The sequence below is a fragment of the Eurosta solidaginis genome, chromosome 5, assembly GCF_040869045.1.
Source record: "Eurosta solidaginis isolate ZX-2024a chromosome 5, ASM4086904v1, whole genome shotgun sequence".
Taxonomy (NCBI): Eukaryota; Metazoa; Arthropoda; class Insecta; order Diptera; family Tephritidae; genus Eurosta; species Eurosta solidaginis.
Genome location: NC_090323.1, coordinates 159,951,299 through 159,978,377, shown reverse-complemented (window position 1 = coordinate 159,978,377; position 27,079 = coordinate 159,951,299). Strand labels below are relative to the sequence as shown.

General features: G+C 34.8%; 2 protein-coding genes across 5 annotated transcripts in view; both read right to left on the bottom strand.

The window, feature by feature from the left end:
- Positions 1–24,712, bottom strand: part of LOC137254626 (uncharacterized) — a 154,756-nt gene extending 130,044 nt beyond the window's left edge. The window contains exon 1 of the mRNA XM_067792439.1: positions 24,416–24,712. The gene's annotated coding sequence lies outside the window, so the exon portion shown is untranslated. The remainder of the gene's footprint in view (positions 1–24,415) is intronic.
- mri (mrityu) overlaps positions 15,547–27,079 on the bottom strand; it is a 37,864-nt gene continuing 26,331 nt past the window's right edge. For all 4 annotated transcript variants that reach the window (XM_067792437.1, XM_067792435.1, XM_067792434.1 and 1 more), the window contains 2 exons: positions 16,023–16,340; positions 15,547–15,941 (listed from right to left, as the gene is read on the bottom strand). In XM_067792437.1, the coding sequence (XP_067648538.1) occupies positions 15,742–15,941; positions 16,023–16,340 (518 nt within the window). In that variant the 3' untranslated portion in view covers positions 15,547–15,741. The remainder of the gene's footprint in view (positions 15,942–16,022; positions 16,341–27,079) is intronic.

Genomic DNA, 27,079 nt, shown 5'->3' with positions numbered 1-27,079 from the left:
CTCTCAATTTTATACGAGTTATATTCTTAGAAAGGATTCTATATTGTTGAGCAATATTTAAGACGACTTCTGACCAAGGATATATAAAGTGCCTACAACGTCATAGGGTCCTTAAAATCACTGGTGTTCGTCTACTGAGCCCAACCATTGCAACAAATTTTGAAACAACGAAGCCAATGGTACAAGAAAAAGAGAGTTTGGAGTTAAAAATTACACTCAAGTCTTTACGATTAAGATATTTAGTATTTAGTTTGTAGATAAAGTATGTGGCAGTTGTATTTTTGGAATAAGACACAACACAGTATATGCTTGAATTTAAATAATTGTCTGCGCACCATCCTGCAAAAGAGTCCAGATCAGAACCGTTAGAAATAGTTTGACAAATAAATAGTATTTTTTGTGAAATATATACATAGTTTTAGTGTTTTATTTCAATCATTAAAGGTGAGGAGTGATGGGAAAACATATTGAGTAGAAAGTGCTAAGTCAGGATAAAAAAATTGTAATATGAGTGCGGAAATTGTGCTAAGTCATAAAGTAGCTGCTGGGTTGGCATACGTGATTTTTATTTATCTTTTTCAAAGCTTCTACATTCAAAAGCATTGCAATTAAGGTATCCTCATTGACAGCTTTGAAAAAAGGTTATTTCAAAAGTTATTCATTTTTTCGTCTCCTGTAAAATTCGTAAAAGTAGACTTAGCACATTTTCACATTAAGCTAACGATATAACTATAAGAGTACCAAATTTCAAAACAAAAAATTACTTACATTTTGTTTTCCTCTCGTTCGCCTGTAAAATATAAGTGAACAAATTTGGGTTTCCCCGCTGTTCATTTCGTCCGAACAAAGAGTTGCCGATAAGGTGAAATCTTTTTCGAACACGAAAAATTCTTTCGCCACCCTCTGCGATAGGGTGAACAAAAACTGTGAATATTTTCGGGCGAAAAAAAATTCGCGATAAGGGTGTATATATTCATACGCTAACAAAATTTCCATACCATCAATTGACAGGCTGTTTCGCATACTTAGCATACGTAAAATCATATAAAAGTTATATGAATCGATTCGTATGGATCAGCCGCAGTGCGTAGGCCTATTTTTGTTAACAAATATTAATCTATTTGTTTATAATTAATAGAAAAAGCTGTTTGTAAATTCGAACAATCCTTCCAAATATCGAAATTCATTTTCGTGCACTAGCGCGCCATCTTTGGGAACAATTATCTAAGTGTTCTAATGCGAATTTCAAAGACCTAAACCTTTATGTATCCCCGCTAAATTCAAAAGCACAAATGTTTCACCTACATACAAATATGGTTTCCAATTGTTGCCACTTACCTATAATAGCCTCTACAAAAATCTAAAAAATTGTTCCAAAATAATTTGTAGCGTACCAAAAAATCTTTAATAGAATTAATTTTTGACCGGCCCATTTTTTGTGGCAAATTTCACTTACACGTAAATACATAAGTCTTTATTTAACAGATTCTTTGTCTTTTATTTTAGTTGTTTTCAAAAAAACATGAAATCACAAATAATGAGTTAACTTTTGTTGAAACTAACTAATTTATTAATAACAATTAATGACAAATTTTCCCGAAAATGTTTTTGCATTTGCAGATTTAATCCTCATTTTAGATAAATTACGTCTTATACTGAACAAAAAAAAAGTTACAAAAATATAACATTACATTTTTTATATTGCCTTTTATGCTAATTTATTTTATTTCTTATTTTATTTTATTATATATCCTCTTATTTCAAGTTGGTTTATTATTATTTAAATGCAACTTGACTGAATCGGAAAGTTGTATATTAAACGAAAAAAACGTCCCAAAAACGGTTTTGATTTCAGGTCAAAATGGCAACCGGCATCATAGCGCCCGTATTGCATAGGCCGTATATTATCCTACTATCTACAGCTATGGACATTTAAATGGCACATTTTTTAAAGGCAAATTTGATATGATATACCAGGGATGCACCTTAACGTTAAGCTAATCGTTTATCAAAAAATTTCCACCGTTTCCGTTGAAACACTTCGAAATATTATCGATAAAGAAAATATCAAGATAAATTGTATCTCGTTTTTAACCGAAACGAAAAGCTTTCGTTAACGTTAAAAACGTTAACAAAAACGTGATACTTTATGTTTGAATTGTGCTGGCAATGCTATAGCCATGGTGAAGCCGTAAGGTGGTAACAACGAGCGCACATACACACACAAACTCCATGTAATTTGTTTGTGTAATTCGTTGGTGGTAATGTCAAAAATACTCTGAGAAATGTTCGTACTGTCAAAATTCATGAGAAAAGTTGCAATCAGCTTGGCTAATACTTTCACCTTTAATGACTCCGCCATCAATCAGCTTTGCCAGCATAGTTTGAAATTAATAATCAACATAAACGATTTGATTTCGTTTTGATATGGCAGAAAACGAAACGAAATCATTTCGTTAATTTGACGTTCTTAACGTTAATAAACGAAACGAAATGACTTTGTTTCGTTTATTAACGTTAATTATCGTAACGAAATGATATCGGTTCGTTGGTTAAGCATGCCTGTGATATACTAACGTTAATTAAAAAAACGAACAAGTATTTGTTTCTCGGTAAAGATTTATTTCACACTTTCAACGATAAAACAAAAAAAATATTGAATTCAATTTTAACATACAAAAAAATTTTAATTCCGGAAAAACAACGAAATCAGCTGGATACATAAATGGCACAACCTAAAAGAATGAATGAAAACATAGTTAAAAGAATGTTGTTTGTTTTTGTATTACAAGCCTTCAAGTGGTTAATATTTTGTGCTGTAGACTTTGTTTTTGATTACTGCTTCACACCTGCGACTCATACTTTCTACGAGTTGTTGGGACTTGATGTTGGGAACGGCGTACCAGGATTACTGAACGGCAGACCAAAGATCATCTAAATTTTTATAGTTTTTCTTTGCCACTTCCGTCTTGACTTCATTCCAGAGATTTTCGATTGGATTTAAGTCAGGGCTTTGAGCAGGCCAGTCCAAAACATCAATTTTTTCCGCACTAACCCAGCTCTTAACTAGATCGAAGAGTGTTTGGGGTCATTATCTTGCATAAAATACCATTGAATGGGCATGTTCTCAAAGGCATAAGGTTCCATGTGGTTTTTTTTAAGAAAATGCACCCCACACCATGATATTTCCGCCGCCGTGTTTGACCGTCTTATGTGTGAACCTCGGATTGTATTCTTGGCATTTTGGACGATGCACAAATACTCTCCCGCCTGGTCCTATCCTGCTGATTTTTGTTTCGTCGCTCCACAGTACGTTTTTCCAAAAATTTTGACATTTTCCCTCATTGGTTCTAGCGAAGGATAACCGTTTCGAAATATTTTTTTTAGACAGAAGTGGTTTTTTTCTTGATATGCGTCCAAACAAGTTTGCCTCATTTAACCGTCTTCTGGCTTGTTATAGGATATTTCTTTGCTCATTGACTGACTAATATCCGATGCTATCTGCCGCGATGACTTAAATGGATCCTTTTTCACCATATTTATAATAGCAGTCCCCTTCTTTCTTCAATTGTTGTGTGTTTACCTGACCCCATTTTGTGTTACTTTTTTCAAAATACTTTAAATAATAACAATAAATGATTAACTACGCAAAATATTGTACACTTCTAACGAATGTTACGCCTTTACTGCATATAAAAGTAAATTGTGCCATTTATGTGTCCACTTGTAATCAGCGAAGTTGTCAACAAAACTGATAACGGTAAACAACAAAGCAAACAAAAAGAGTTTTTAAGCGCCGGGAGTGTGAGAACTACTGAGGCGCCAAATTTAGGACAAGCATTTTACAATACGATAAATTTAAATAAATTTTCGGTTGGAAAATTTTCACTTTGACTTTATATGACAATTTCTTTGTCCATAGCTGTATATATTAATACGCTAACAGAATTTCCATACCATCAATTGACAGGCTGTTTCGCATACTTATTATACGTAAAGTCATATAAAAGTTATATGAATCGATTCGTATGAATCAGCCGCAGTGCATAGACCTATTTTTGTTAACAAATATTACTCTATTTATAATTTATAGAAAAAGTTGTTTGTAAATTCGAACAATTCTTCCAAATATCGAAATTCATTTTCGTGCACAAGCGCGCCATCTTTGGGAACAATTATCTAAGTGTTCTAATGCGAATTTTAAAGACCTAAACCTTTACGTATCCCCGCTAAATTCGAAAGCACAAATGTTTCACCTACATACAAATATGGTTTCCCATTGTTGCCACTTACCTATAATAGCCTCTACCAAAAGCCTAAAAAATTGTTCCAAATAATTTGTAGCGTACCAAAAAATCTTAAATAGAATTAATATTTGACTGGCCCATTTTTTGTGGCAAATTTCACTTACACGTAATACATAAGTCTTTATTTAACAGATTCTTTGTCTTTTATTTTAGTTGTTTTCAAAAAAACATGAAATCACAAATAATGAGTTAACTTTTGTTGAAACTAACTAATTTATTTATGACAATTAATGGCAAATTTCCCGAAAATGTTTTTGCATTTGCAGATTTAATCCTCATTTTAGATATATTACGTCTTATACTGAACAAAAAAAAAGTTACAAAAATATAACATTAAATTTTTTATATTGCCTTTTATGCTAATTTATTTTATTTCTTATTTTATTTTATTATTTTATTTTATTGTATATTATCCTACTATCTACAGCTATTTTATTTTGTTTATTTATTTATTATTACGGTCTTTAAGACCTAGTTTAGGTTAAAATTAACAGATTAACACAAATACTCATGTCACATTTAGTGACGTACAATACAAAAACAGTTTTTCTTTGAACTTACTAATATTTTGACAGTCTTTTATCTCAGAAGGTAACTCATTGTATATTTTATACCCTAAATATTAGAGACCTTTTGGCGAACTCAGTTCTTATTCTAGGTAGTCTTATATTATTGCAATTTCTAGTTCCATAATTGTGGATTTCATGATTATAATTTATTTTACTACTCAGGTAATTCGGTAACACGGTATGGACATTTAAATGGCACATTTTTTAAAGGCAAATTTGATATGATATACTAACGTTAATTAAAAAAAACGAACAAGCATTTGTTTCCTTGTACAGGTTTACTTCACACTTTCAACGATAAAAAAAAAAAAAATATTCAATTAAATTTTAACAAACAAAAAAATTTTAATTCCGGAAAAATAACGAAGTCAGCTGGATACATAAATGGCACAACCTAAAAAAGTGAATGAAAACATAGTTAAAAGAATAGTGGTTAATATTTTGTGCTGTAGCCTTTGTTTTTGATTACTGTTTCACACCTGCGACTCATACTTTCTACGAGTTGTTGGCACTTGATGTTAGGAACGGCGTACCACGATTCCTGAACGGCAGACCAAAGATCATCTACATTTTTATAGTTTTTCTTTGCCACTTCCGTCTTGACTTCATTCCAGAGGTTTTCGGTTAGATTTAAGTCAGGGCTTTGAGCAGGCCAGTCCAAAACATCAATTTTTTCCGCACTAAGCCAGCTCTTAACTAGTTTCGAAGAGTGTTTGGGGTCATTATCTTGCATAAAATACCATTGAATGGTCATGTTTTCAAAGGCATAAGGTTCCATGTGGTTTTTTAAAATGTTTAAGTACTGAAACTTGTACATTTTACCATCAATTCGAACGAGTGGACCTACTCCGTGCCAAGAAAATGCACCCCACACCATGATATTTCCGCCGCCGTGTTTGACCGTCTTCTGTGTGAACCTCGGATTGTATTCTTGGCATTTTGGACGATGCACAAATAGTCTCCCGTCTGGTCCTATCCTGTTGATTTTTGTTTCGTCGCTCCACAGTACGTTTTTCCAAAAATTTTAACATTTTCCCTCATTGGTTCTAGCGAAGGATAACCCTTTCGAAATATTTTTTATACAGAAGTGGTTTTTTTCTTGGTATGCGTCCAAACAAGTTTGCCTTATTTAACCGCCTTCCAACAAGCCTATAGGATATTTCTGTGCCCATTGACTGACTAATATCCGATGCTATCTGCCGCGATGACTTAAATGGATCCTTTTTCACCATCCTTATAATGGCATCATCCGTTCTCGCATTGGTCTTTCGTGGTCTTGGCTTCCGAGTTTTGCCTTTCATCAATATTTCGGGGTTTTATACACACGATTTGATTGCATTGTATACTTTTTTCTAGAATAACACACAATTTTTGCAATTTCTGCCACTTTTTGCCATGCTTTATGCATTTTCCATATCCCCCTTCTTTCTTCAATTGTTGTGTGTTTAGCTGACCCCATTTTCTGTTAATTTTTTCAAAATACTTTAAATAATAGTAATAAATGATTAACTACGCAAAATATTGTACACTTCTAACGAATGTTACGCCTTTACTGCATATAAAAGTAAATTGTGCCATTTATGTGTCCACTTGTAATCAGCGAAGTTGTCAACAAAACTATAACGGTAAACAACAAAGCAAACAAAACGAGTTTTTAAGCGCCGCGAGTGTGAGAACTACTTTTGAATTTAGGACAAGCATTTTGCAATACGATAAATTTAAATAAATTTACGGTTGGAAAATTTTCACATTGACTTTATATGACAATTTGTGCCATTTATGTGTCCATAGCTGTATATATTAATACGCGAACAAAATTTCCATACAATCAATTGACAGGCTGTTTCGCATACTTAGCATACGTAAAATCATATAAAAGATATATGAATCGATTCGTATGAATCAGCCGTAGTGCATAGACCTATTTTTGTTAACAAATATTACTCTACGGCCACCGTGGTGTGAGGGTAGCGTGCTCCGCCTACCACACCGTATGCCCTGGGTTCGCACCCCGGACAAAGCAACATCAACATTTTAGAAATAAGGTTTTTAAATTAGAAGAAAATTTTTCTAAGCGGGGTCGCCCCTCGGCAGTGTTTGGCAAGCGCTCCGGGTGTATTTCTGCCATGAAAAACTCTCAGTGAAAACTCATCTGCCTTGCAGATGCCGTTCGGAGTCGGCATAAAACATGTAGGTCCCGTCCGGCCAATTTGTAGGGAAAATCAAGAGGAGCACGACGCAAATTGGAAGAGAAGCTCGCCCTTAGATCTCTTCGGAGGTTATCGCGCCTTACATTTATTTATTTATTTATAATTAATAGAAAAAGTTGTTTGTAAATTCGTGCAATTCCTCCAAATATCGAAATTCATTTTCGTGCACAAGCGCGCCATCTTTGGGAACAATTATCTAAGTGTTCTAATGCGAATTTCAAAGGCCTAAACCTTTATGTATCCCCGCTAAATTCGAAAGCACAAATGTTTCACCTACATACAAATATGGTTTCCCATTGTTGCCACTTACCTATAATAGCCTCTACCAAAATCCTAAAAAATTGTTCCAAAATAATTTGTAGCGTACCAAAAAATCTTAAATAGAATTAATTTTTGACCGGCACATTTGTGTGGCAAATTTCACTTACACGTAAATACATGTCTTTATTTAACAGATTCTTTGTTTTTTTATTTTAGTTGTTTTCAAAAAAACATGAAATCACAAATAATGAGTTAACTTTTGTTGAAACTAACTAATTTATTTATAACAATTAATGGCAAATTTGCCCGAAAATGTTTTTGCATTTGCAGATTTAATCCTCATTTTAGATAAATTACGTCTTATACTGAACAAAAAAAAAGTTACAAAAACATAACATTAAATTTTTTATATTGCCTTTTATGCTAAGTTATTTTATTTCTTATTTTCCTTCTTATTTTATTATATATTATATATTCTTATTTTATTATATATTTCAAATTGGTTTATTATTATTTAAATGCAACTTGACTGAATCGCAAAGTTTCACGTTGCATATTAAACGAAAAAACGTCCCAAAAACGTTTTTGATTTCAGGTCAAAACGGCAACCGTCATCATAGCGCCCGTATTGCATAGGCCGTATATTATCCTAACATATTTATTATTAGGCTAACTTTTTTGGATTATATGCCCATTATATCGGATGCTTAGATCCCATAACCCTAATTTGTTTATGTCGCTTAAAGTTATGAAATGAATTTTATTTTAGTAATTATGTTTGCGTGAATAATTTGTTTATTCTGCTTTGTTATATCTTGGTATTATATCGTTCACAGACGATATTTTATGGTAGATATGGATATATATATTTATGAGATGGAGACTTTACAAATTTAATATAAATTACATAGATCTCAATTGGAATCTCAACATTAAATATCCGACCATTAGAATCTTCATATTTCCACAATGATAACATTAAAACCCGGAAAAAGTCCAAGTACACTTATTGAGTTTATATATGGAACTGTTTATTCACTTCACTAGATTTTTTTGCACTTTAAGTACTTTATTTTTTTTCTTTAACTTTTATTTAATTTAATAAACTCTGCCTTCTTTCCCCTTACATAATTTTTTTATATTTTTATTTTATTTTTTATGAAGGTATCCTCAATTCTTTTCGAAATTTTCATTTTGTGTCACACTTACATATTACATATGTATTTATATAAAATTAAACTCGGTACAGCGCCAATTGCATACCTAACGGGTGGTGTGAAATGGGCTAAATTCCTTTAGCACATTTCTTCGTTTTTAACAAAAAATTCGTGTTTTTTGAATTATGACGCTATTGAAGTAAATGGGCGATATATGTATATGTAGTTTATATGGGTGATATAGGCCTACTGGGGAACCGAGCACCAAAACCTAACTTCGGTAGCGCGCCAACGGCGTACCTCCCGGGTGGTGTGGAAAAAGCAAATTTTCAATTCAATTTCAAGTCATTTCACCACAATTCTATGTCGATTTCGTTTGATTTTACATATTTTTTATATTTTTGTTTAAGGAGCTCCATACCAAAATGTTACAATTACATTTGAAAGGTTTGTAGAAAATTTAAGGAAATGCAATCAAAAAGTATAACGTCTTATGTCAAATTCAAAATTTTAATGAGAAATTTAAGTAACTGGTCTAACTTTGCTATATTTCCACTCACTGCTCAACTATTAACGCATTATTGCACTACCCCCAACACTGCATGCATTGTCTGAGTTGAAAAAAATACAAGTTGGTCGAATTTCGACCACAGGCGTTACTAGTATATATAAATGTGAAAGCGATTCGGAGGTAATTAAGGGACTGTTCTAATCCTTTTCAGCTAAGTGATCCACTGTAATTTATTTTCAGCACTTTTGAATAAAAAGTTAATTTTTGTTTTCAATTAGTTTTTAGCAATAATACAGGCTAAACAAGCCGGCATTCAGAATAGTGATGTGCCGTGTCGGCAATTTTTGGTATTCGACTACTTCAGTACTCGAATACCTTATATACTCGAATTCAACCGAAACGATAAATTTTTTATCCGGAAATCGAATCCTTAGATACATATATATAGGTATGTACTTTAGGGCGGGTCGATTTAAAAATCGCTCATTGCTCTGTGAAAATCGTATTCTAGGGATCAAAATAAGCCACCACAAGACACAGCAGGTAGAATTCAAATTTCTCCTACCCAAAAGTTCGACCCAAAGGGGGGACATCAGAATTCGTTTTAGAGGTATGGTTCCTTCGGTAAAGTTTCTTATTTTGATCCCTAGAATATGATTTTCATAGAGCATGGGCGATTTTTTTGCCTCCCCACAAATCGACCCGGCCTAATGTACTTATATTATAAATAATATAAATTATTTATCATGGAATAATAAATTACAGCTTTTCTCATCTTTTATTACTTTTTATTATAAAAAACAACCAACCAGACCAAAGTATGACTAGAGCTTATTATTTCGACCAGAAAATATAAAAAATATAGTTATCGAGTATAAAACAAAAAAAAAAAAAAAATTCAGACTTTAAAAGTACAATCGAAAATACATAAAAAATAAAATCAAAAATATTTCATAAGGTGTACATGCTTTGATTTTGTGTATAGTTTCTTTCTATTATATACATATGTCAAATATAGAAGTGAAATGCACTCTTCTAAAAGGCTTCAACAAATTTGTTGTATTTCCAAAATCTACAAAAGTTTTTTACATTCCGTGCCTTCCATTTTCTTACTTTCAAGTTAATTATAAAACCTCCAAATATCTGACAAACGTTTGGGCCATGATTTTGTTAACTCAATCGCATGTGACACGCAATCGAAGAAAACTTTTTTGAAAAATACAATTGCAGTCAATAATGTAAATGATTGAGCTCCAATGCTGATGATACATACCCTTCAAAAAACGCGAGTACTCTATAAATAATGTAAGGAATACTCCTCTGGGAGTATAGGAGTGTTCCAAAACTAATCTGTATTCATACAAAAAATGTGCTCCAATTAACATTGCGATGTCCTAGGAGAGGAGTAGGTGATCCCACTCTCGCTTTGTTTGTGAGTATTCCATAGAGTACATACGTGAGAGTACTTTCCAAAGTACTTTCACTGTAGTACTCCATGGAGCATCCACAGAAGATCATATGCCAAAGTACTAAAGAGGAATTGTGTCGGAAAGAATTATCGGAGTGAATTTAATTTAAAATGAAAGTAAATGAAGAGGGGCAATACAACTTTTATATTTTTGACTACGAATATTCTTATGTTATTTAGCATTTGCGTGAAAAAAGAAACTAATATTTCTCTATACCATAGTAAGTATACATAAAACCAGTGCGCAGTTGCATTTTATCAGAGTTGCCATAGTAAAATTTTATTATCAGTTATTTGTATGCAATATTTTACTTTTGGCAACTCTGTTCGATCGTCATCGTGTCCTGATCACGGTCGTTAAAAAACGAGCAATGATCGGCTGATGGTGGTCCACAAACGCATTGCAAAGGAGTATTGTTAGAGTACTCCAACGTGAAGAAAATGGAACACGTAATCCAACAATTTTTGCAGGGTAAATATCGTAAGTTAATATTTTTCTATGTCACACAGTCAATAATTAAATCGCTATCCGCTTTTGGCTTCTATGAGTACTCCGCTTTCGAATTCTATGAGTACTCGAGTACTGGACTCGAGTCCGTGTATCCGAATAATTATCCGAAAAATTTAGCATATTCTAGTATCTGAGTACTTCTAAAGTACTCGAGTCAGCTTGACTCTGCACATCACTAATTCAAATACTTGCTAGATATTCTTAATAACTCCTTGCCACCATTGAAACAAACATTTGGAGTTCCAACAATTGCGAAGTTGAGGGCATGTCTTCGTTTTTTCGCAGAGGGAGGACATCAAAAAGGCGTTGAAAACGACCATGAGGTGGGTCTTAGCCAATCTTGATTCAGTGAGGTACTTTCAGAAGTGCTGAACATTTTGGAATAGTTGCTTTGTCCACAATGGATATTTTGGCCGACTTTAAAAGAACAACGTTAAACTGCACACGATTATTATAAAAAGTTCGGAATGCTAGGAGTTGTAGGATGTTGGGGCCGCCTCCTGTCCCCTTCGCATAAATTGCATTTTTATACGCCGTTCGCATATATCTTTTTTGGTCATTCCATATCAAGAAAAAGATACGTTGTCATAAAAAACAGAATTTAAATACTTAGCAATAAAGGAATTTTACTTTTTCCACTCAGCTTCACTCTTAACAGGCGGACCAAGGCTATATACATAAAGTAAGCTGCTTCCAGAAGTGCGGCACTTTTCCACGATCATCTTGTCAAGCAATATTTCCGATTGTGCATTATTTATTGATTTACTCCTAATAATAAAAGTACATATATGAATAAGAATAAGAATATCAAATTTCAAAACAAAAAATTACGTACTTTTTGTTTTTCTCTCGTTCACCTGTAAAATATAAGTGAATAAATTTGGGTTTCCCCGCTATTCATTTCGCCCGAACAAAGTTGCCGATAAGGTGAAATCTTTTTCGAACACGAAAAAATGTTTCGCCACCCTCTGCGATAGGGTGAACAAAAATTTAATATTTTCGAGTGAAAATAAAACTCGTGGTATGGGTGATTATAAATACCTATGGGCTCATTCCATTTCAAGACACCCGGTCCGCGCAGCACATGATTTTTGATTTCGATGAAATTTTAATGTTGTCAGGCTCGGTTCCAGCAGCACTTCTAGGGGGAACATTTTTTTTAAATATATATAGTGATAGCGTAAAATAGTAGACGAAGCAAGAAAAATTAAAAATTGGTAAAAATCCGTTGTGTGATAAGAAACTACTATGTATATTAGTACTGTAACGAATTTAGTGCAGTTCTGCTCATTTGCAACCTTCTGCTAACGTTCGAATCACTAAACTGTTGAGTAAATAACTTCACTATTCAATAATGCAAAATTGTCTTTATTAAAGTACTTCAGAATAACACTATTGCTCGCCAGATAGCGTCTTAAATCAAACTCCTAGGCGCTTCCAGAATTTACTTATTTACTGCTATAAAATTATAACTACAGATGCACGTGTACAGCTTCTCATATGCGCGTGTATTTGTGAGCGACACTTCCACAATTATAATTGCCTACTTTTGGGAGCATCTCAGTGTTTGTGCGTCTCTTCTCCGCTGTGTGTACGTACATAATGATTGATTTATTGATGTGCATACAAGTCACTGCTTAGCATCGGCTTAGAGATGATAGTATCCCTGTAGTGTTGCTAATATTCGTCACACTGCCCTCCACCTAAGTCTGATCGTCCCGATCAGACAAATCTCTCGATCTAAACACCGCTAGCATGTCCAAATGTACCACTCTTCTACTTCGTGGTTTCCCAATGGTTTGTATGAGGTAGATGGTATCACTGATCTTCTTTACAACTTTGCACGGGCCTTCCCAACTGCACCGAAATTCGGATGGAACACCTTTCCGCCGGTGAGGGTTGTATAACAGTACCAAATCTCCCTCCAATAAACCATCCGAATTATTGTTCTCACGTACCTGCGTTTCATCGTACTACTCCGTTGTTTGGCCAATGAAGAACTCCTTCGCAGAGCTTGATCTTGACGGATTGACTTTGCATCATCAGTATCGTCTTGACGTTTCACAACAGTAGTGCGCGCTGGCTTGAAATCACCCTTGCATTCTTTCTGGAAAATTCTTTCAGTCGTTTTAGTGCGTCCGTTAGGGTTTGTCAATTCCAGTGTTTTTCTCGCAGGTACCTTTGGTTTTGATTTATTTGGCCCATTCGATCCATCAACCTTTACCTTTGACTTTCGTGGTCTTTGTCGAGTCTTCTCCACCAGTACTCGATTACTGCTGAACCCTTTCTCCAAACTAAAGTGGTACATCCTGGTTCTCATAACGCATAACCCTTCTCTGCATATCGATCTTGATGTCATGGTCAACTAAGAAGTCCATTCCCAATATGACTTCATCAACAATCTCCGCCACAATGAATTTGCGTAGAACCATGACCTTCCCAATTAAGACTTCACATATCACTTCTCCCTGGACTTGGTTATACTCGCCTGTGACCGTACGCAACCTTGCTCCAGGTAACGGTTTTACTCTCCTGTTGACTAAATCAGATCGAATCATGGAATGAGATGTGCCCGTATCTACAGTCAGTACACCCTCCTTGCCATCCACATTCCCTCTGACGGTAAGACTGCTTGATTTCCTTCCAATTTGCGACACAGATATCACAGGACATTCAATATCTGGTGCAAGTTTTCGATCTTTACATCTGACTCGCTCTTGCTTATCTCCTCCAGCTTTGCGTTTACGGCCGCCCGAGTTGGAACTACCAGGACCGGTGCTGCAATGATGAGCAATGTGACCTGGGTTTCCGAACTTGTGTTCCTTTTAAAGCTTCTAAAATTGCGTCTACCCACTCTGGCCTTTCTACTTCCACACGTCATGCTTTGAAAACTGGCTTACACAGAAGCGACGCTGTTTCCTGAATCAGAGCATGTGATACCGTTTCTGCGAATATTGGCTATGGGTTTGCATATGTAGCTCGCTTTGTTTCGACGTCCCGTATGCCAATTATAAAGCTCTGAATCTTTACCCTTTCAGTGTATTCCGCGGGTGCGTCCGCATTCGCTAAATGTGCCAGCCTTTCAGCATCCGACGCAAACTCTTGCAATGCTTCACCAAGCCTCTGGAAGCGGTTCAGTAACTCCATTTGGTATATCTGTATCCTATGCTCAGTTCCGTATCGTCTCTCTAGAGCGCCCATCAATGCTTCATAACAGTTCCGTTCGCCCTCTGGAATGGTTTGTAAAATCTCAGCTGCATACCCTTTCAACGCCATGAACAGTGCAGCAACTTTATCTTCAACATTCCAGTTGTTCACTGCTGCGGTCTTCTCAAACTGTAGCTTAAAGACCTGGAAAGGAACAGAGCCGTCAAAAGATGGAGTTTTTACCTTCGGATTGCTTGCTAAAACAGCTGGGCGATTTAGTTGCAGCTCCTGTATACGACCTCTCATTGTTTCAATCTCGGAATCGATCTTGTCCTGTCTGCCGCTGAAACCTTCATGAAAATGGGTTAGTTTCTCTTCCATGCGCGCTTCCAGCTTAGATGATATACGGACTTCCTGCTCTTCAAGTTGTGTAGAGATCTGAGATGATATCTGCGCTGAAATTTGTGCCGAAATTTCGGATATACGTGCCTCCTGTGATTCCAGTTGAGATATGTCTTCTGTTCTTCCTCTTGCGATGACATGTTGGTCATGACAGGTGCTCCCCCCTGGAACCGCGCATGATGTTCTTTGGTCAAAATAATGAAACACGTGTTTTTTTTTTGCCTCAAACAAATTTTTTTTCGGATTGATCGGCAATTGAATTCGATAAAATGCAATCGATATTTTATTCACCTATTTTTTCAACTGTCAATAACTTTGTAAAAATTAACCGATTCTCATGATTTTTTCTTTGAAATGTTCGTTATTACATTTACTTTTATATAAATTATAAACGATAGCATATAGTTTAAAATAAATTTTTTTTTAGTATTTAGTAAAAATTTATGACTTTTTTCAAAAATTTATTTCTCAAAAAAGGTTATCTTCTTTTTGTTTAAACTTTTTCTATATCGAGTGAACAGTTCATATTTCAACTTGGCCAAATGCTTATTAGACAAAACTTGCTGTTTTCGAGATATGAATTTTTGAATATTAAACATTCCCCCCCCCCATATATTGATGCCTTGCCTAATACTAAAAAAAAAAACATATTTTTTTAACTATATGCTATTGTTTATAAAATTATATAAAATTAAAAGTAATAACGAACATTTCAAATAAAGATCATGAGGATCGGTTAATTTTTACAAAGTTATTGACTGTTGAAAAAATAGGTGAATAAAATATCGATTGCATTTTATCGAATTCAATTGTCGATCAATCCGAAAAATTTTTTTTTTGAGGCAAAAAAAAGTGTTTCATTATTTTGACCAAAGAACAACATATTAAAATTTCATCGAAATCAAAAATCATGTCCTGCGCGGACCGGGTGTCTTGAAATGGAATGAGCCTATGTAAATAGGGTTGTTTGTATAATTCTTTAAATCAAACTATAAAATACATATTAGTTTAGCAAATAGAAAATGTATATTAATATCATATGTGTAAGTAAAATGTTTGGTATGGGGAGAAAAGATTCATTCGTATAAGCTATATAAATTGTAAATGTATGTTCGAAAATGCTATCTTTTTTAAAAAAATTTTTTTTTGACATGTGCAGCATTCAAAAGGAATCTTGTTGTTTGCATTGTGGCGACGTTTAAACAGACTCTTCAACCGTACCGCCACCAGCAGCTTGCTCAAGGTCATTTAATATGATTATACCACCGGCTGCTTCGTCAACAGCAACTGCATTGACCACTACACCACCACCAGCAACACCACCATCAGCATCAGCTACAAAAGGCACACGCGCTTCTGCATTTATATTAACCTCTGGAGGGCGTATTGGATTGCCACCTGCAGATATTGCAGAAGGAAAAAAATTTTGATAAGAAAATTTGTTTGTTAAAAAGTGTATAATTTGTAAAAGCTTCTCACTTGCGTCTAATTCCAATGGTGGATCTGCATTAGCTTCAGCCAAATTTGTAACCGATTTGGATTTGACACACTGAAAATCAACATGACGACTTTTTGCTTCTTCCTTCTCCCACGACATATGTATAAAAGGACGTTGTACGTAACTGTAAATAACTTCAGCACGACCACCCGGCCGGCGTCGTATCTTCTCTTTGTGTGTTGGATATCCTTCAATGCCACAACGTATCTTCTTGAGGCCACGATCTTTCATTACTTGCTTAGCTACGTCACGATTTTCGATATATTTGAAAAATCGATGCATAGCGGTACTGTGAACAGCTGTAACAAACAACATGCATTTTACATTAAACGTTGCATTTGTAGAGGGGATTTTTTTTTTAAACTAGAAATAATAGGCCGCGTCGATTTGTGGGGAGGCAAAAAAATCGCCCATTGCTCTATGAAAATCGTATTCTAAGGATCAAAATAAGAAACCTTGCCGAAGGAACCATACCTCTAAATCGAATTCTCATGTCCCCCCTTTGGGTCGTAGGGGCAAATTTTGAAAAATCCCACTTTGAAATGCCTATGGTTTTTCTTTTTGGAGTTTATTTTTCTCTTTAGAAATTTATTTAGTGAGAACATATGTAAATGAAAAAATGAATTTAACTTAGTAATAGAAAAGAAACTAAAAAAATTATTAGAAATTAGCGTTTTTACAACCCGCTTTTAAAACCAAGGCATCACTGTGATGCATTTGCATGTCATAAACATAGTTGTGTGAGTTTTTTATTCAACCGTTTTAAAAAATGAAGGTATCACTGTGACACAATTGCAGATCGTAAAATTGCTTGTGTTGTTTTTTTTAAGCCACCACAAGACACAGCAGGTAGAATCGAAATTGCTCCTACCCAAAAGTTCGACCCAAAGGGGGGATATCAGAATTCGTTTTAGAGGTATGGTTCCTTCAGCAAAGTTTCTTATTTTGATCCCTAGAATACGATTTTCATAGAGCAATGAGCGATTTTTAAATCGACACGCCCTAAGAAATAATGTTTAATAAATTGTGCTAAAGCGGGCCCACTCCGTGACTAGTTTGCAACGATTTTTCGACAAGTTCGGGTTTTAACTCGGTTCCATATTGAATGATTTAAGGATTTGTTTTGTACCATTTCAGCACTACTTTCGAGTTCTGCAATGTTTCGGCATCATTTTAAAGATATTCAAGATACCCAAGTTTGAATCGAGCTGAAGGCCTAACAATAATTATTTTATCATTATTATTGTTATGATACACTTTTTCTTAATTGAAACATTTTTTAAATTAGAATAGTAGAAAGAAAAAAATTTGTTTTTAATACTTCCGCTGTTACTATTATATCAATATGATCATATGTATTTAATTAGCGATCTTTGCTCATATTGCTTTATACAATGGTTTTTGTAATTGATATTAGAGCAAAAACCCGAACAAATGTTACTAAGCTTTCAAAAGCGCGCCTAAAATCATATCCTTTGCCCTGATGTGAATGTTGGAGATTCGAGTTCAACGCTCAGCTCCCGAAAAGCTAGCTGATGAAGTGAAATTCAGAAACATGTCCTAGTACCCATCGCCGTTTGTAAACTTACAATTTTTCTCTAATATCAATTACAAAAACCATTGTATAAAGCAATATGAGCAAAGCTCGCTAATTAAATACATATGAAAAAAATTTAGACAACTGCCGAAGGTCGTTGTATAGATCCATTTCGGGAACTGCTAGATTCCTTCATCGGCAACGTTTAGGCGCCGCTGCTATAACCATTCAGCTAACACAGCGATTGTTTGTTTATCTTCATTAGTTACGTTCCATTGAGACTTGAGCGAGATACGGATAGAAATTTAACATGCAAATGCAACAACAACGTTGTGATCCTGATATTTATCTGGTTCAATTTCTGATCCGTATAGCAGTTTTGTTCGTTTTGTATTCTGTAGTAGATTTTTTGAGTTGGTAGCACTGAATTAAATATATGTACATATGTGTATACATAAAAGATTTCGCCATATTTAATAGCAAAAACACGGAAAGGTAAACAACTTAAAGAAAATTTAAGGAAAATAGTTTGTTTACGTGCGAATCTATTTAAATGTTACTAAAATAAATTTCACTTTTAGGGAAAAGAGAATGTGGACCATGGAAGAGACTAGAGCGTTCCTAAGTGCATATATAGCGAGAAAAGATGAATTTCTCCATGCACGCAAGAGGAAATTTGGAATGCAGAATGTGCTGCTAGATTTGGAGAGTCAAGGTGTTTTGATAAGTTTAAAATATGTTTAAAATATGGTTCAATTTGATAAAAACATTTTATTTTGTACTATTTTTACAGAGCCAACCCACGACTGTCGACATGCTAGTACCCAAATTTAAAAATCTGGTGAGGGCGTATAAACAGAGCAGCGACAACAATAGAAGAACCGGCGCTACTCCTTGCAATGCGCCATATTCGAATCTTTTGGACAAGATATTTGGAGATAGTCCTGTGATTTCCAACAAGCACTCTATAAATTTGTATGGAAAGCCTTTGAGCCCTAATGAAACCTCAAGTTCGGATTCCAACAGTTCGCAACCAACACCACGAAATTCGCAGCAAACACCAAGCACTTCGTAGACTACGTCAACCATTTCGGAGATAATTCCAATCACTTCAAGCGTTGATTCTTCGAGTTTGCAGCCAACAAATGGTAGCAGACACCGACCCAATTTTAAACAAAAAATGTTGGCCATGAAGTTACAACAGAAAAAAGAAGCTGCTGAAAAAAACTGAAACTGCTGGAGGATTACACCAAGAAGAAGCTGGAGAAAATGGAACAGGCGCAGCAGCTTAAGCAGAAACGCCATGAAGAAAAAATGGCCATGTTAAAAGCTTTCATGGATTCGAGAAAGATGTGACCGTGTTTATGGTGAATGTATCTTTTTGTGTGATTTTTATACTCAGTTGAGCAGAGCTCACAGAGTATATTAACTTTGATTTGATAACGGTTTGTTGTACAGGTATAAAGGAATCGAGATAGATATAGACTTCCATATATCAAAATCAGTATTGAAAAAAAAAATTCGATTGAGCCATGTCCGTCCGTCCGTCCGTTAACATGATAACTTGAGTAAATGTTGAGGTATCTTGATGAAATTTGGTATGCAGGTTTGTGGGCACTCATCTCAGATCACTATTAAAAATGAACGATATCGGACTATAACCACGCCCACTTTTTCGATATCGAAAATTTCGAAAAATCGAAAAAGTGCGATAATTCATTGCCAAATACGGATAAAGCGATGTAACTTGGTAGGTGAGTTGAACTTATGAAGCAGACTTGAAAACTAGTAAAATTTTTGACAATGTGCGTGGCACCGCCCACTTTTAAAAGAAGATAATTTAGAAGTTTTGCAAGCTGTAAGTTGGCAGTCGTTGAAGATATCATGATGAAATTTGGCAGGAACGTTGCTCTTATTACTATATGTATGCTTAATAAAAATTAGCAAAATCGGAGAACGACCACGCCCACTTTTTAAGTCAAATTTTAAAAGAAAAGTTAATATCTTTACAGTATATAAGTAAATTATGTCAACATTCAACTCCAGCAATGATATGGTGCAGCAAAATACAAAAATAAAAGAAATTTTCAAAATGGGCGTGGCTCCGCCCTTTTTCATTTAATTTGTCTAAGATACTTTTAATGCCATATGTCGAAAAAACATTACCAATCCTCGTAAAATTTGGTACAGGCTTAGATTCTAGGACGATAACTGTTTTCTGTGAAGAAGGGAGAAATCTGTTAAAGCCACGCCCAGTTTTTATACACAGTCGACCGTCTGTCCTTCCGCTCGGCCGTTAACACGATAACTTGAGCAAAAATCCATATATCTTTACTAAACTCCGTTCACGTACTTATCTGAACTCACTTTATATTGGTGTAAAAAATGGCCGAAATCCGACTATGATATCGAAAATTACTAAAAACGAAAAAATGCCATAATAATGTACCAAATACGAAAAAAGGGATGAAACATGGTAATTGGATTGGTCTATTGACGCAAGATATAACTTTAGAAAAAAACTTTGTAGAATGGGTGTGACACCTACCATATTAAGTAGAAGAAAATGAAAAAGTTTTGCAGGGCGAAATCAAAAGCCCTTGGGATCTTGGAAGGATAACTGTTCGTGGTATTACATATATAAATAAATTAGCGGTACCCGACAGATGATCTTCTTGGTCACCCTGGTCCACATTTTGGTCGATATCTCGAAAACGCCTTCACATATACAACTACCACCTCTCCCTTTTAAAACCCTCATTAATACCTTTAATTTGATACACCCATAGAACTAAGGCCCACTCCCTTTTAAAACACCTTTTACTTGATACCCATATCATACAAACAAATTCTAGAGTCACCCCTGGTCCACCTTTATGGCGATATCTCGAAAAGGCGTCTACCTATAGAACTTAGGCCCACTCCCTTTTAAAATACTCATTAACACCTTTCATTTGATACCCATATCGTACAAACAAATTCTAGAGTCACCCCTGGTCCACCTTTATGGCGATATCTCGAAAAGGCGTCCACCCATAGACCTAAGGCCCACTCCCTTTTAAAATACTCATTAACACCTTTCGTTTGATACCTATATTGTACAAACGCATTCTAGAGTCACCCCTGGTCCACGTTTATGGCGATATCTCGAAAAGGCGTCCACCCATAGAACTAAGGCCCACTCCCTTTTAAAATACTCATTAACACCTTTCGTTTGATACCTATATTGTACAAACGCACTCTAGTCACCCCTGGTCCACGTTTATGGCGATATCTCGAAAAGGCGTCCACCCATAGAACTAAGGCCCACTACCTTTTAAAATACTCATTAACACCTTTCATTTGATACCCATATCGTACAAACAAATTCTAGAGTCACCCCTGGTCCACCTTTATGGCGATATCTCGAAAAGGCGTCCACCCATAGACCTAAGGCCCACTCCCTTTTAAAATACTCATTAACACCTTTCGTTTGATACCTATATTGTACAAACGCATTCTAGAGTCACCCCTGGTACACGTTTATGGCGATATCTCGAAAAGGCGTTCACCCATAGAACTAAGGCCCACTCCCTTTTAAAGTACTCATTAACACCTTTCGTTTGATACCTATATTGTACAAACGCATTCTAGAGTCACCCCTGGTCCACGTTTATGGCGATATCTCGAAAAGGCGTCCACCCATAGAACTAAGGCCCACTCCCTTTTAAAATACTCATTAACACCTTTCGTTTGATACCTATATTGTACAAACGCATTCTAGAGTCACCCCTGGTCCACGTTTATGGCGATATCTCGAAAAGGCGTCCACCCATAGAACTAAGGCCCACTCCCTTTTAAAATACTCATTAACACCTTTCGTTTGATACCTATATTGTACAAACGCATTCTAGTCACCCCTGTTCCACGTTTATGGCGATATCTCGAAAAGGCGTCCACCCATAGAACCAAGGCCCACTCCCTTTTAAAATACTCATTAACACCTTTCATTTGATACCCATATCGTACAAACAAATTTCTTGAGTCACCCCTGGTCCACCTTTATGGCGATATCTCGAAAAGGCGTCCACTTATAGAACTTAGGCCCACTCACTTTTAAAATACTCATTAACATCTTTCATTTGATACCCATATCGTACAAACAAATTCTAGAGTCACCCCTGGTCCACCTTTATCTCGAAAAGGCGTCCTCCTATAGAACTTAGGTCCACTCCCTTTTAAAATACTCATTAACACTTTCATTTGATACCCAAGTCGTACAAACAAATTCTAGAGTCAGCCCTGGTCCACCGTTATGGCGATATCCCTAAATGGCGTCCATCTATAGAACTATGGCCCAATCCCTCTTAAAATACTCTTTAATACCTTCCATTTGATACACATGTCATACAAACACATTCCAGGGTTACCCTAGGTTCATTTTACTTCGAGGTGATTTTCCCTTATTTGGTATCCATAGCTCTCAACTGAGTATGTAATGTTCGGTTACACCCGAACTTAGCCTTCCTTACTTATTTCTTTAATAGATAAATTAATTTTTTAGTTAACATGTAAATATGTGATATTTTATCTATATATGGTGAAGGTATTTATAAGAATAATTGAAGTGTCTTTTTTTATCTAGTTAGAATGTAAATATGTGATATTTTGTCTGTATATAGTGGAGGTATTTATAAGAGTAATTGAAGTCTCGTTTTTTTGTATTGTGTAAATAGAATAGCTTTAAGAAATTTTTAGTCTGAGTTATTTTGCGTTTATAATAGTTTTAACAAAATTAAAGTCTGAGATATTTTTGTTATTTTGTGTATATCGAATGCTTTTACGAAAGTTTCAATTCTGAGATATTTTTTTTTTATTTGATGCAAACCAAAGAGAAATTTATGTTTTGGATTTTAAGTAACCTTAGTAAAACCAAATTCAAGTTGAATTTTTAACACTGTAAATATGTATTATTTTTATTGCAAACTTTGCGGCACAGTCAAAAGCTTTTGTTGTCTTGAATTATTTAAATAAAAACAAAGAGGATTTTTTTTATTGAACCATACAAAACTTTATTCTCATTATTTTCTTATATGGATTAAAATTTTCAACAAAAGAGATGGTTTATATTTGAAGCAAGAGAAATGCTAGTGTAATTGGATAACATTTAAATTTATAAGCTTTTGAAAAATTACGCCACGCCGATTTCCAGATGAATTATCATTGTCTTGTGAACGCCCAATATTCACAACCTCTTCTTCTATCCACGATTCATCTTCAATACTTTCGTGCTCTAAACAGCAAATGTTGTGAAGAATACATCCGCATATAATTATTTTGACTACTGAACTTAAGTCTACAATTTCGTTGAAGTGAAGTAATCGTCGGAATCTTGTTTTGAGCAGTCCGTATGCATTTTCAACGGGAGCGCGCATTATTCTGTATTACAAAATTCTGGGTGACAAAATTCTGTAAATTGCAAAAAAATTCTGCTTGAAAAAAATTCTGCTTTCTAAAATTCTGCTTTTTCAAAATTCTGCATGTTTAATTCTGAAAGTCAAAATTCCGGAATCATGGCATGGCGTAGCCGGTGTTGGATCGGCTAAGGGTTATTTATATAAAGTGCGGCCGAAGGCCGCCTACGCATAAGGGTATACTACGCAGAAGGACATCACCGTGGCGGTAGCCACGGTTATACCACACACGCGGACTTGGCATGGCGTAGCCCAGGGTTATTTTTTATAAGCGCGGCCGAAGGCCGCCTATGCAGAAAGTTGTTTTACGCAGAATTACTGTGCATGGCGCACTTTTTCAAAATATATATATATTTTAATACAGAATTTTGAAAGCAGAATTTTAGAAACCAGAATTTTAAAAAAGCCGAATTTTGGTTTTAGAATTTTGTACATACAGAATTTCGACACCAACCCTTTTCAACAACAATTCTTGTTGAAGAATGTATAAAATTAAACTGCCTCTGTGCCGGTGTCAAAAATCCTTTATCACGAAAGAGACTTATTAACCATTGGGAATTTCCATACGCTGAGTCTCCAAGGAAAAACGAATTAAAAGAAAAGGTCGATTCCATATCATCCGTCGCTCTTTCATATAAGCTGGAACGTCTCAAAATTCGACTGTCGTGTAACGAGCCTGGTTCCCCGGCGAATACATCTATAAACATTTTATCCGCATCCACAACGGCTTGCAACTGCAGACTATAAAAGTGCTTTCGGTTGAAATAAGCCTCTTTATTTGAAACTGGAGCTTTGATTTTAATATGAGAGCAATCAATGCATCCCACAACATTCGCCATTGAATATATTCGTGGCCAATCGACAACAACCACTCGACCACTCTCCTTAATACTCTCCATGCGGATGATTTGGACATATTGAAAAGATTTGCAATCTCACGAAATGTATTCGTGTTTGCCATATACATAGCAGTATATATATTTCTTTGGATGCACCAACCTTAGGCAAACCACCATGCTCCTTGTTTGTATAAAAAGAGCTTGTATTATAGCGATCTATATAAAAAGATATTGTATAAATAATGAAAGAACTTTTTTATGTAAAATTTACCAATTAACACGCGTGCCGTTGAGCGATTCAGTCTAAAATGCCGTCTGAATTCTTGGTCAGTATAAATTTCTACAACTTGTAGAAAATTTGTTATTTTATCTCGCTCCTCTTCATTTTCAGAAGTGTCTGCTGTATTCGCAGAACAATTTAGAAGTTCCTCCGTCCTCCCGCTGGTGTTTGCCGATTCGGACGATGACGTTTCACACATCAGCTATAAATATATAATTAAATGAAAAATTATAGTAATCCCTTTAAAATATTTGATATTACTTACTTCAAAGAATTGATCTTCCATTTTCTCTTTTTTAATTTTGCGTTTTCTATCAGTATCTTTAATTTGTGTGTACGTTTCTACTTCTTATTTTCAACAAAACAGATGTTTTATATTAGTGCTGCCAGCTCTCATAAAGTTGATCCAGATTGTTCCAATGAGATTTGAGCCAGAGCGAGAGCTCGATAAACCAATGGAACGGCCCTATTATTCCTACTTCTATTCGGTTCTTGCTAATTGATATTCACAGCACTACGACATCTGTTGCAGAATAGCTGTGAAAATTTGACTTCTTTCATGGCAGTGATGCCATAGTGTCATATTTTATTGAGACTTTTTCCCAGTGCTCTGGGATGTATTAACAATTTTTGTTGTTATATCGGCCTTTCTTTATTCTATTCTAATTTAAAAATTGTTTCAATTAAGAAAAAATGTATCATAACAATAATAATGATAAAATAATTATTGTTAGGCCTTGAGCTCGATTCAAACCCGCGAACTTACAAATCAGTAGGCCGATATAACAACAAAAATTGATATTCAAGATATTTTAACGGACAATTTTGAGAACGAATGGCATACATGGTATATGCCCAAACAAAAATAGAAACATGCTTTTGAAATATTTGTACATGTGTGTGAAAAATTCAAAATCAGCATGCGCTTGTACGGGACTGCAGAAATTCACCTGATTATTGGTTACAGTGAGTCAGGAGAAATTTCAGCGATAAAACAATATTTAAAAATAATCAACTACTACTTTTGATAGTACCTGTATCAAGCTCTATTATTGAAAAGCGTTACATGGCGGCAGGTTAGGGCGGAGGGATATATTTAATGGGATTAAAATCGTTTTCGCAGTTCTATATGAAAAACTGGCAATTTTTTTAATGGTACGAAAAATACGTTTTCTTGTTTTTTGAAAGTAGATAACTTCGCAAAACCTCAGGCTGAATACATTTTTCTTATTTTTAGCTCCGTAATCTAACTCTCTGAGTTATTTCACGTTAAAATGTTTACCAAATTAACGGTTATCAATTATTTTACATTAACTGCTGCACCCGGAATGCAAGTGGTTTTGGAAAATTTTCAAATGTAACATGGCAGCGGTAAAAGTTTTCCAATGCGAGTTAAATTTTTGACAGCTTACTTTTAGCCCATAATTTATTATATTCCACCCGGCAAACTTAACATTTCGCACACTAAATCAAAAACAGTCACAACTTAAAGTTTTTCAAAATCGCTTTTTCCCATAAATCAGTTGGCAGAACACATCTCTAACGACTGCAAAAAATTCTTGCCAATCACATTCCTCCTTAACTGAAAAAATACCGCTATGCCTGTTTTTATGTTACTTGCGTCGCTTGAACAGAGTATTTTTTTGCTCTTAAACAGTATTATTTTGACTTGTGAAAAATTGTGAATTTCTGTTTTCATTCAGATGTAAAGAGTATTATTTTGATTTGGGACGCTTTTTTTTTATTGAAAAATATTTTGGTTTCATTCATAAGTGCGATTTTTTAATAGAAAATGTGAGTATTTTGAATGTATTATTTTGACAATTGGCATTTTTATTTAATTTCATGCAAAAATTTATTGTTTTAGTTTTTAAATTGCTTTCAAAAATGTCATACCCAAATATATTGAACATTATTCCAATATACAAATGCAATTCTGTAGAGAGATGCAGAAATATGGAAGAATATTCAGCAGAAAATCGGCAGGAAATATTTAATAGCCCAAATATTGCAAATTATTAAAACGCTGTGAAAATATTTAATCCAGATAAAGATGCTCGAATAGTCCTATGTCTGACAGCAGCTCAATTATATATAGCGATTTTGTGTTTTGTCTTTCCGAAATAAATACAAGTAGCTCATCTGAAGAATATTTAAAGCGTCAAAATTTGACATAATACAAACCAGTTCACGAAAAAATTTTAACTAAAGAGTCACAAGCTAAATTACCTTTTATTGTATAAATAACGGCACAGAACTAAAATATCTTTAGCTAAATCATTTTCTAAGATGATTACCTTTACTGGGGAACTCAATTTGAATATTAAATCGCAAAAATGTTTGTAAAAACAGTTTTTTGCCTCTCCTGAACATTTAAGATTTTTTGAGTTGTGACTGTTTTTCATTTAATGTGCGATTTGGTAAACAAGTTTACACATATAAGGAACGGAAATCTTGAAAAATTACATGGCCTCAAGCCATATATTGAGACTTAATATTTATAAGGAAAAAATCTTTGTGCTATGGGTTTTTACTTTGCGACATGTGTTAGCTACTTAGGCATATTTAAATGTTGCAAGTATGTTTGTCGATCATGTTCCAGTAAAACTGAAAGTATGCAAACATAAAAGTAGACCCTGGTTTAATGACACCCTAAAACATTTAATAAACCAACAGAACCATGTCTACTCTCACTGGAAAAGGTACAGAACTGCAGAAACGCTTACCTTCTTCAAAACAATTCGCCGCCTTACTGTCAACAAAGCTATAAGGTCGGCCAAGGCAAATTATTATAAGTATAAGTTCAGTGCTGCCTTGAGTACCAGAGAAACATGGAGCCACATCAAGAAAATCGGGATCGTTAAGTCCAAAGGAGAACTGTCTGATCTTGCTAACGTTAACATTAACGAACTAAATGCTAGCTTCGTAA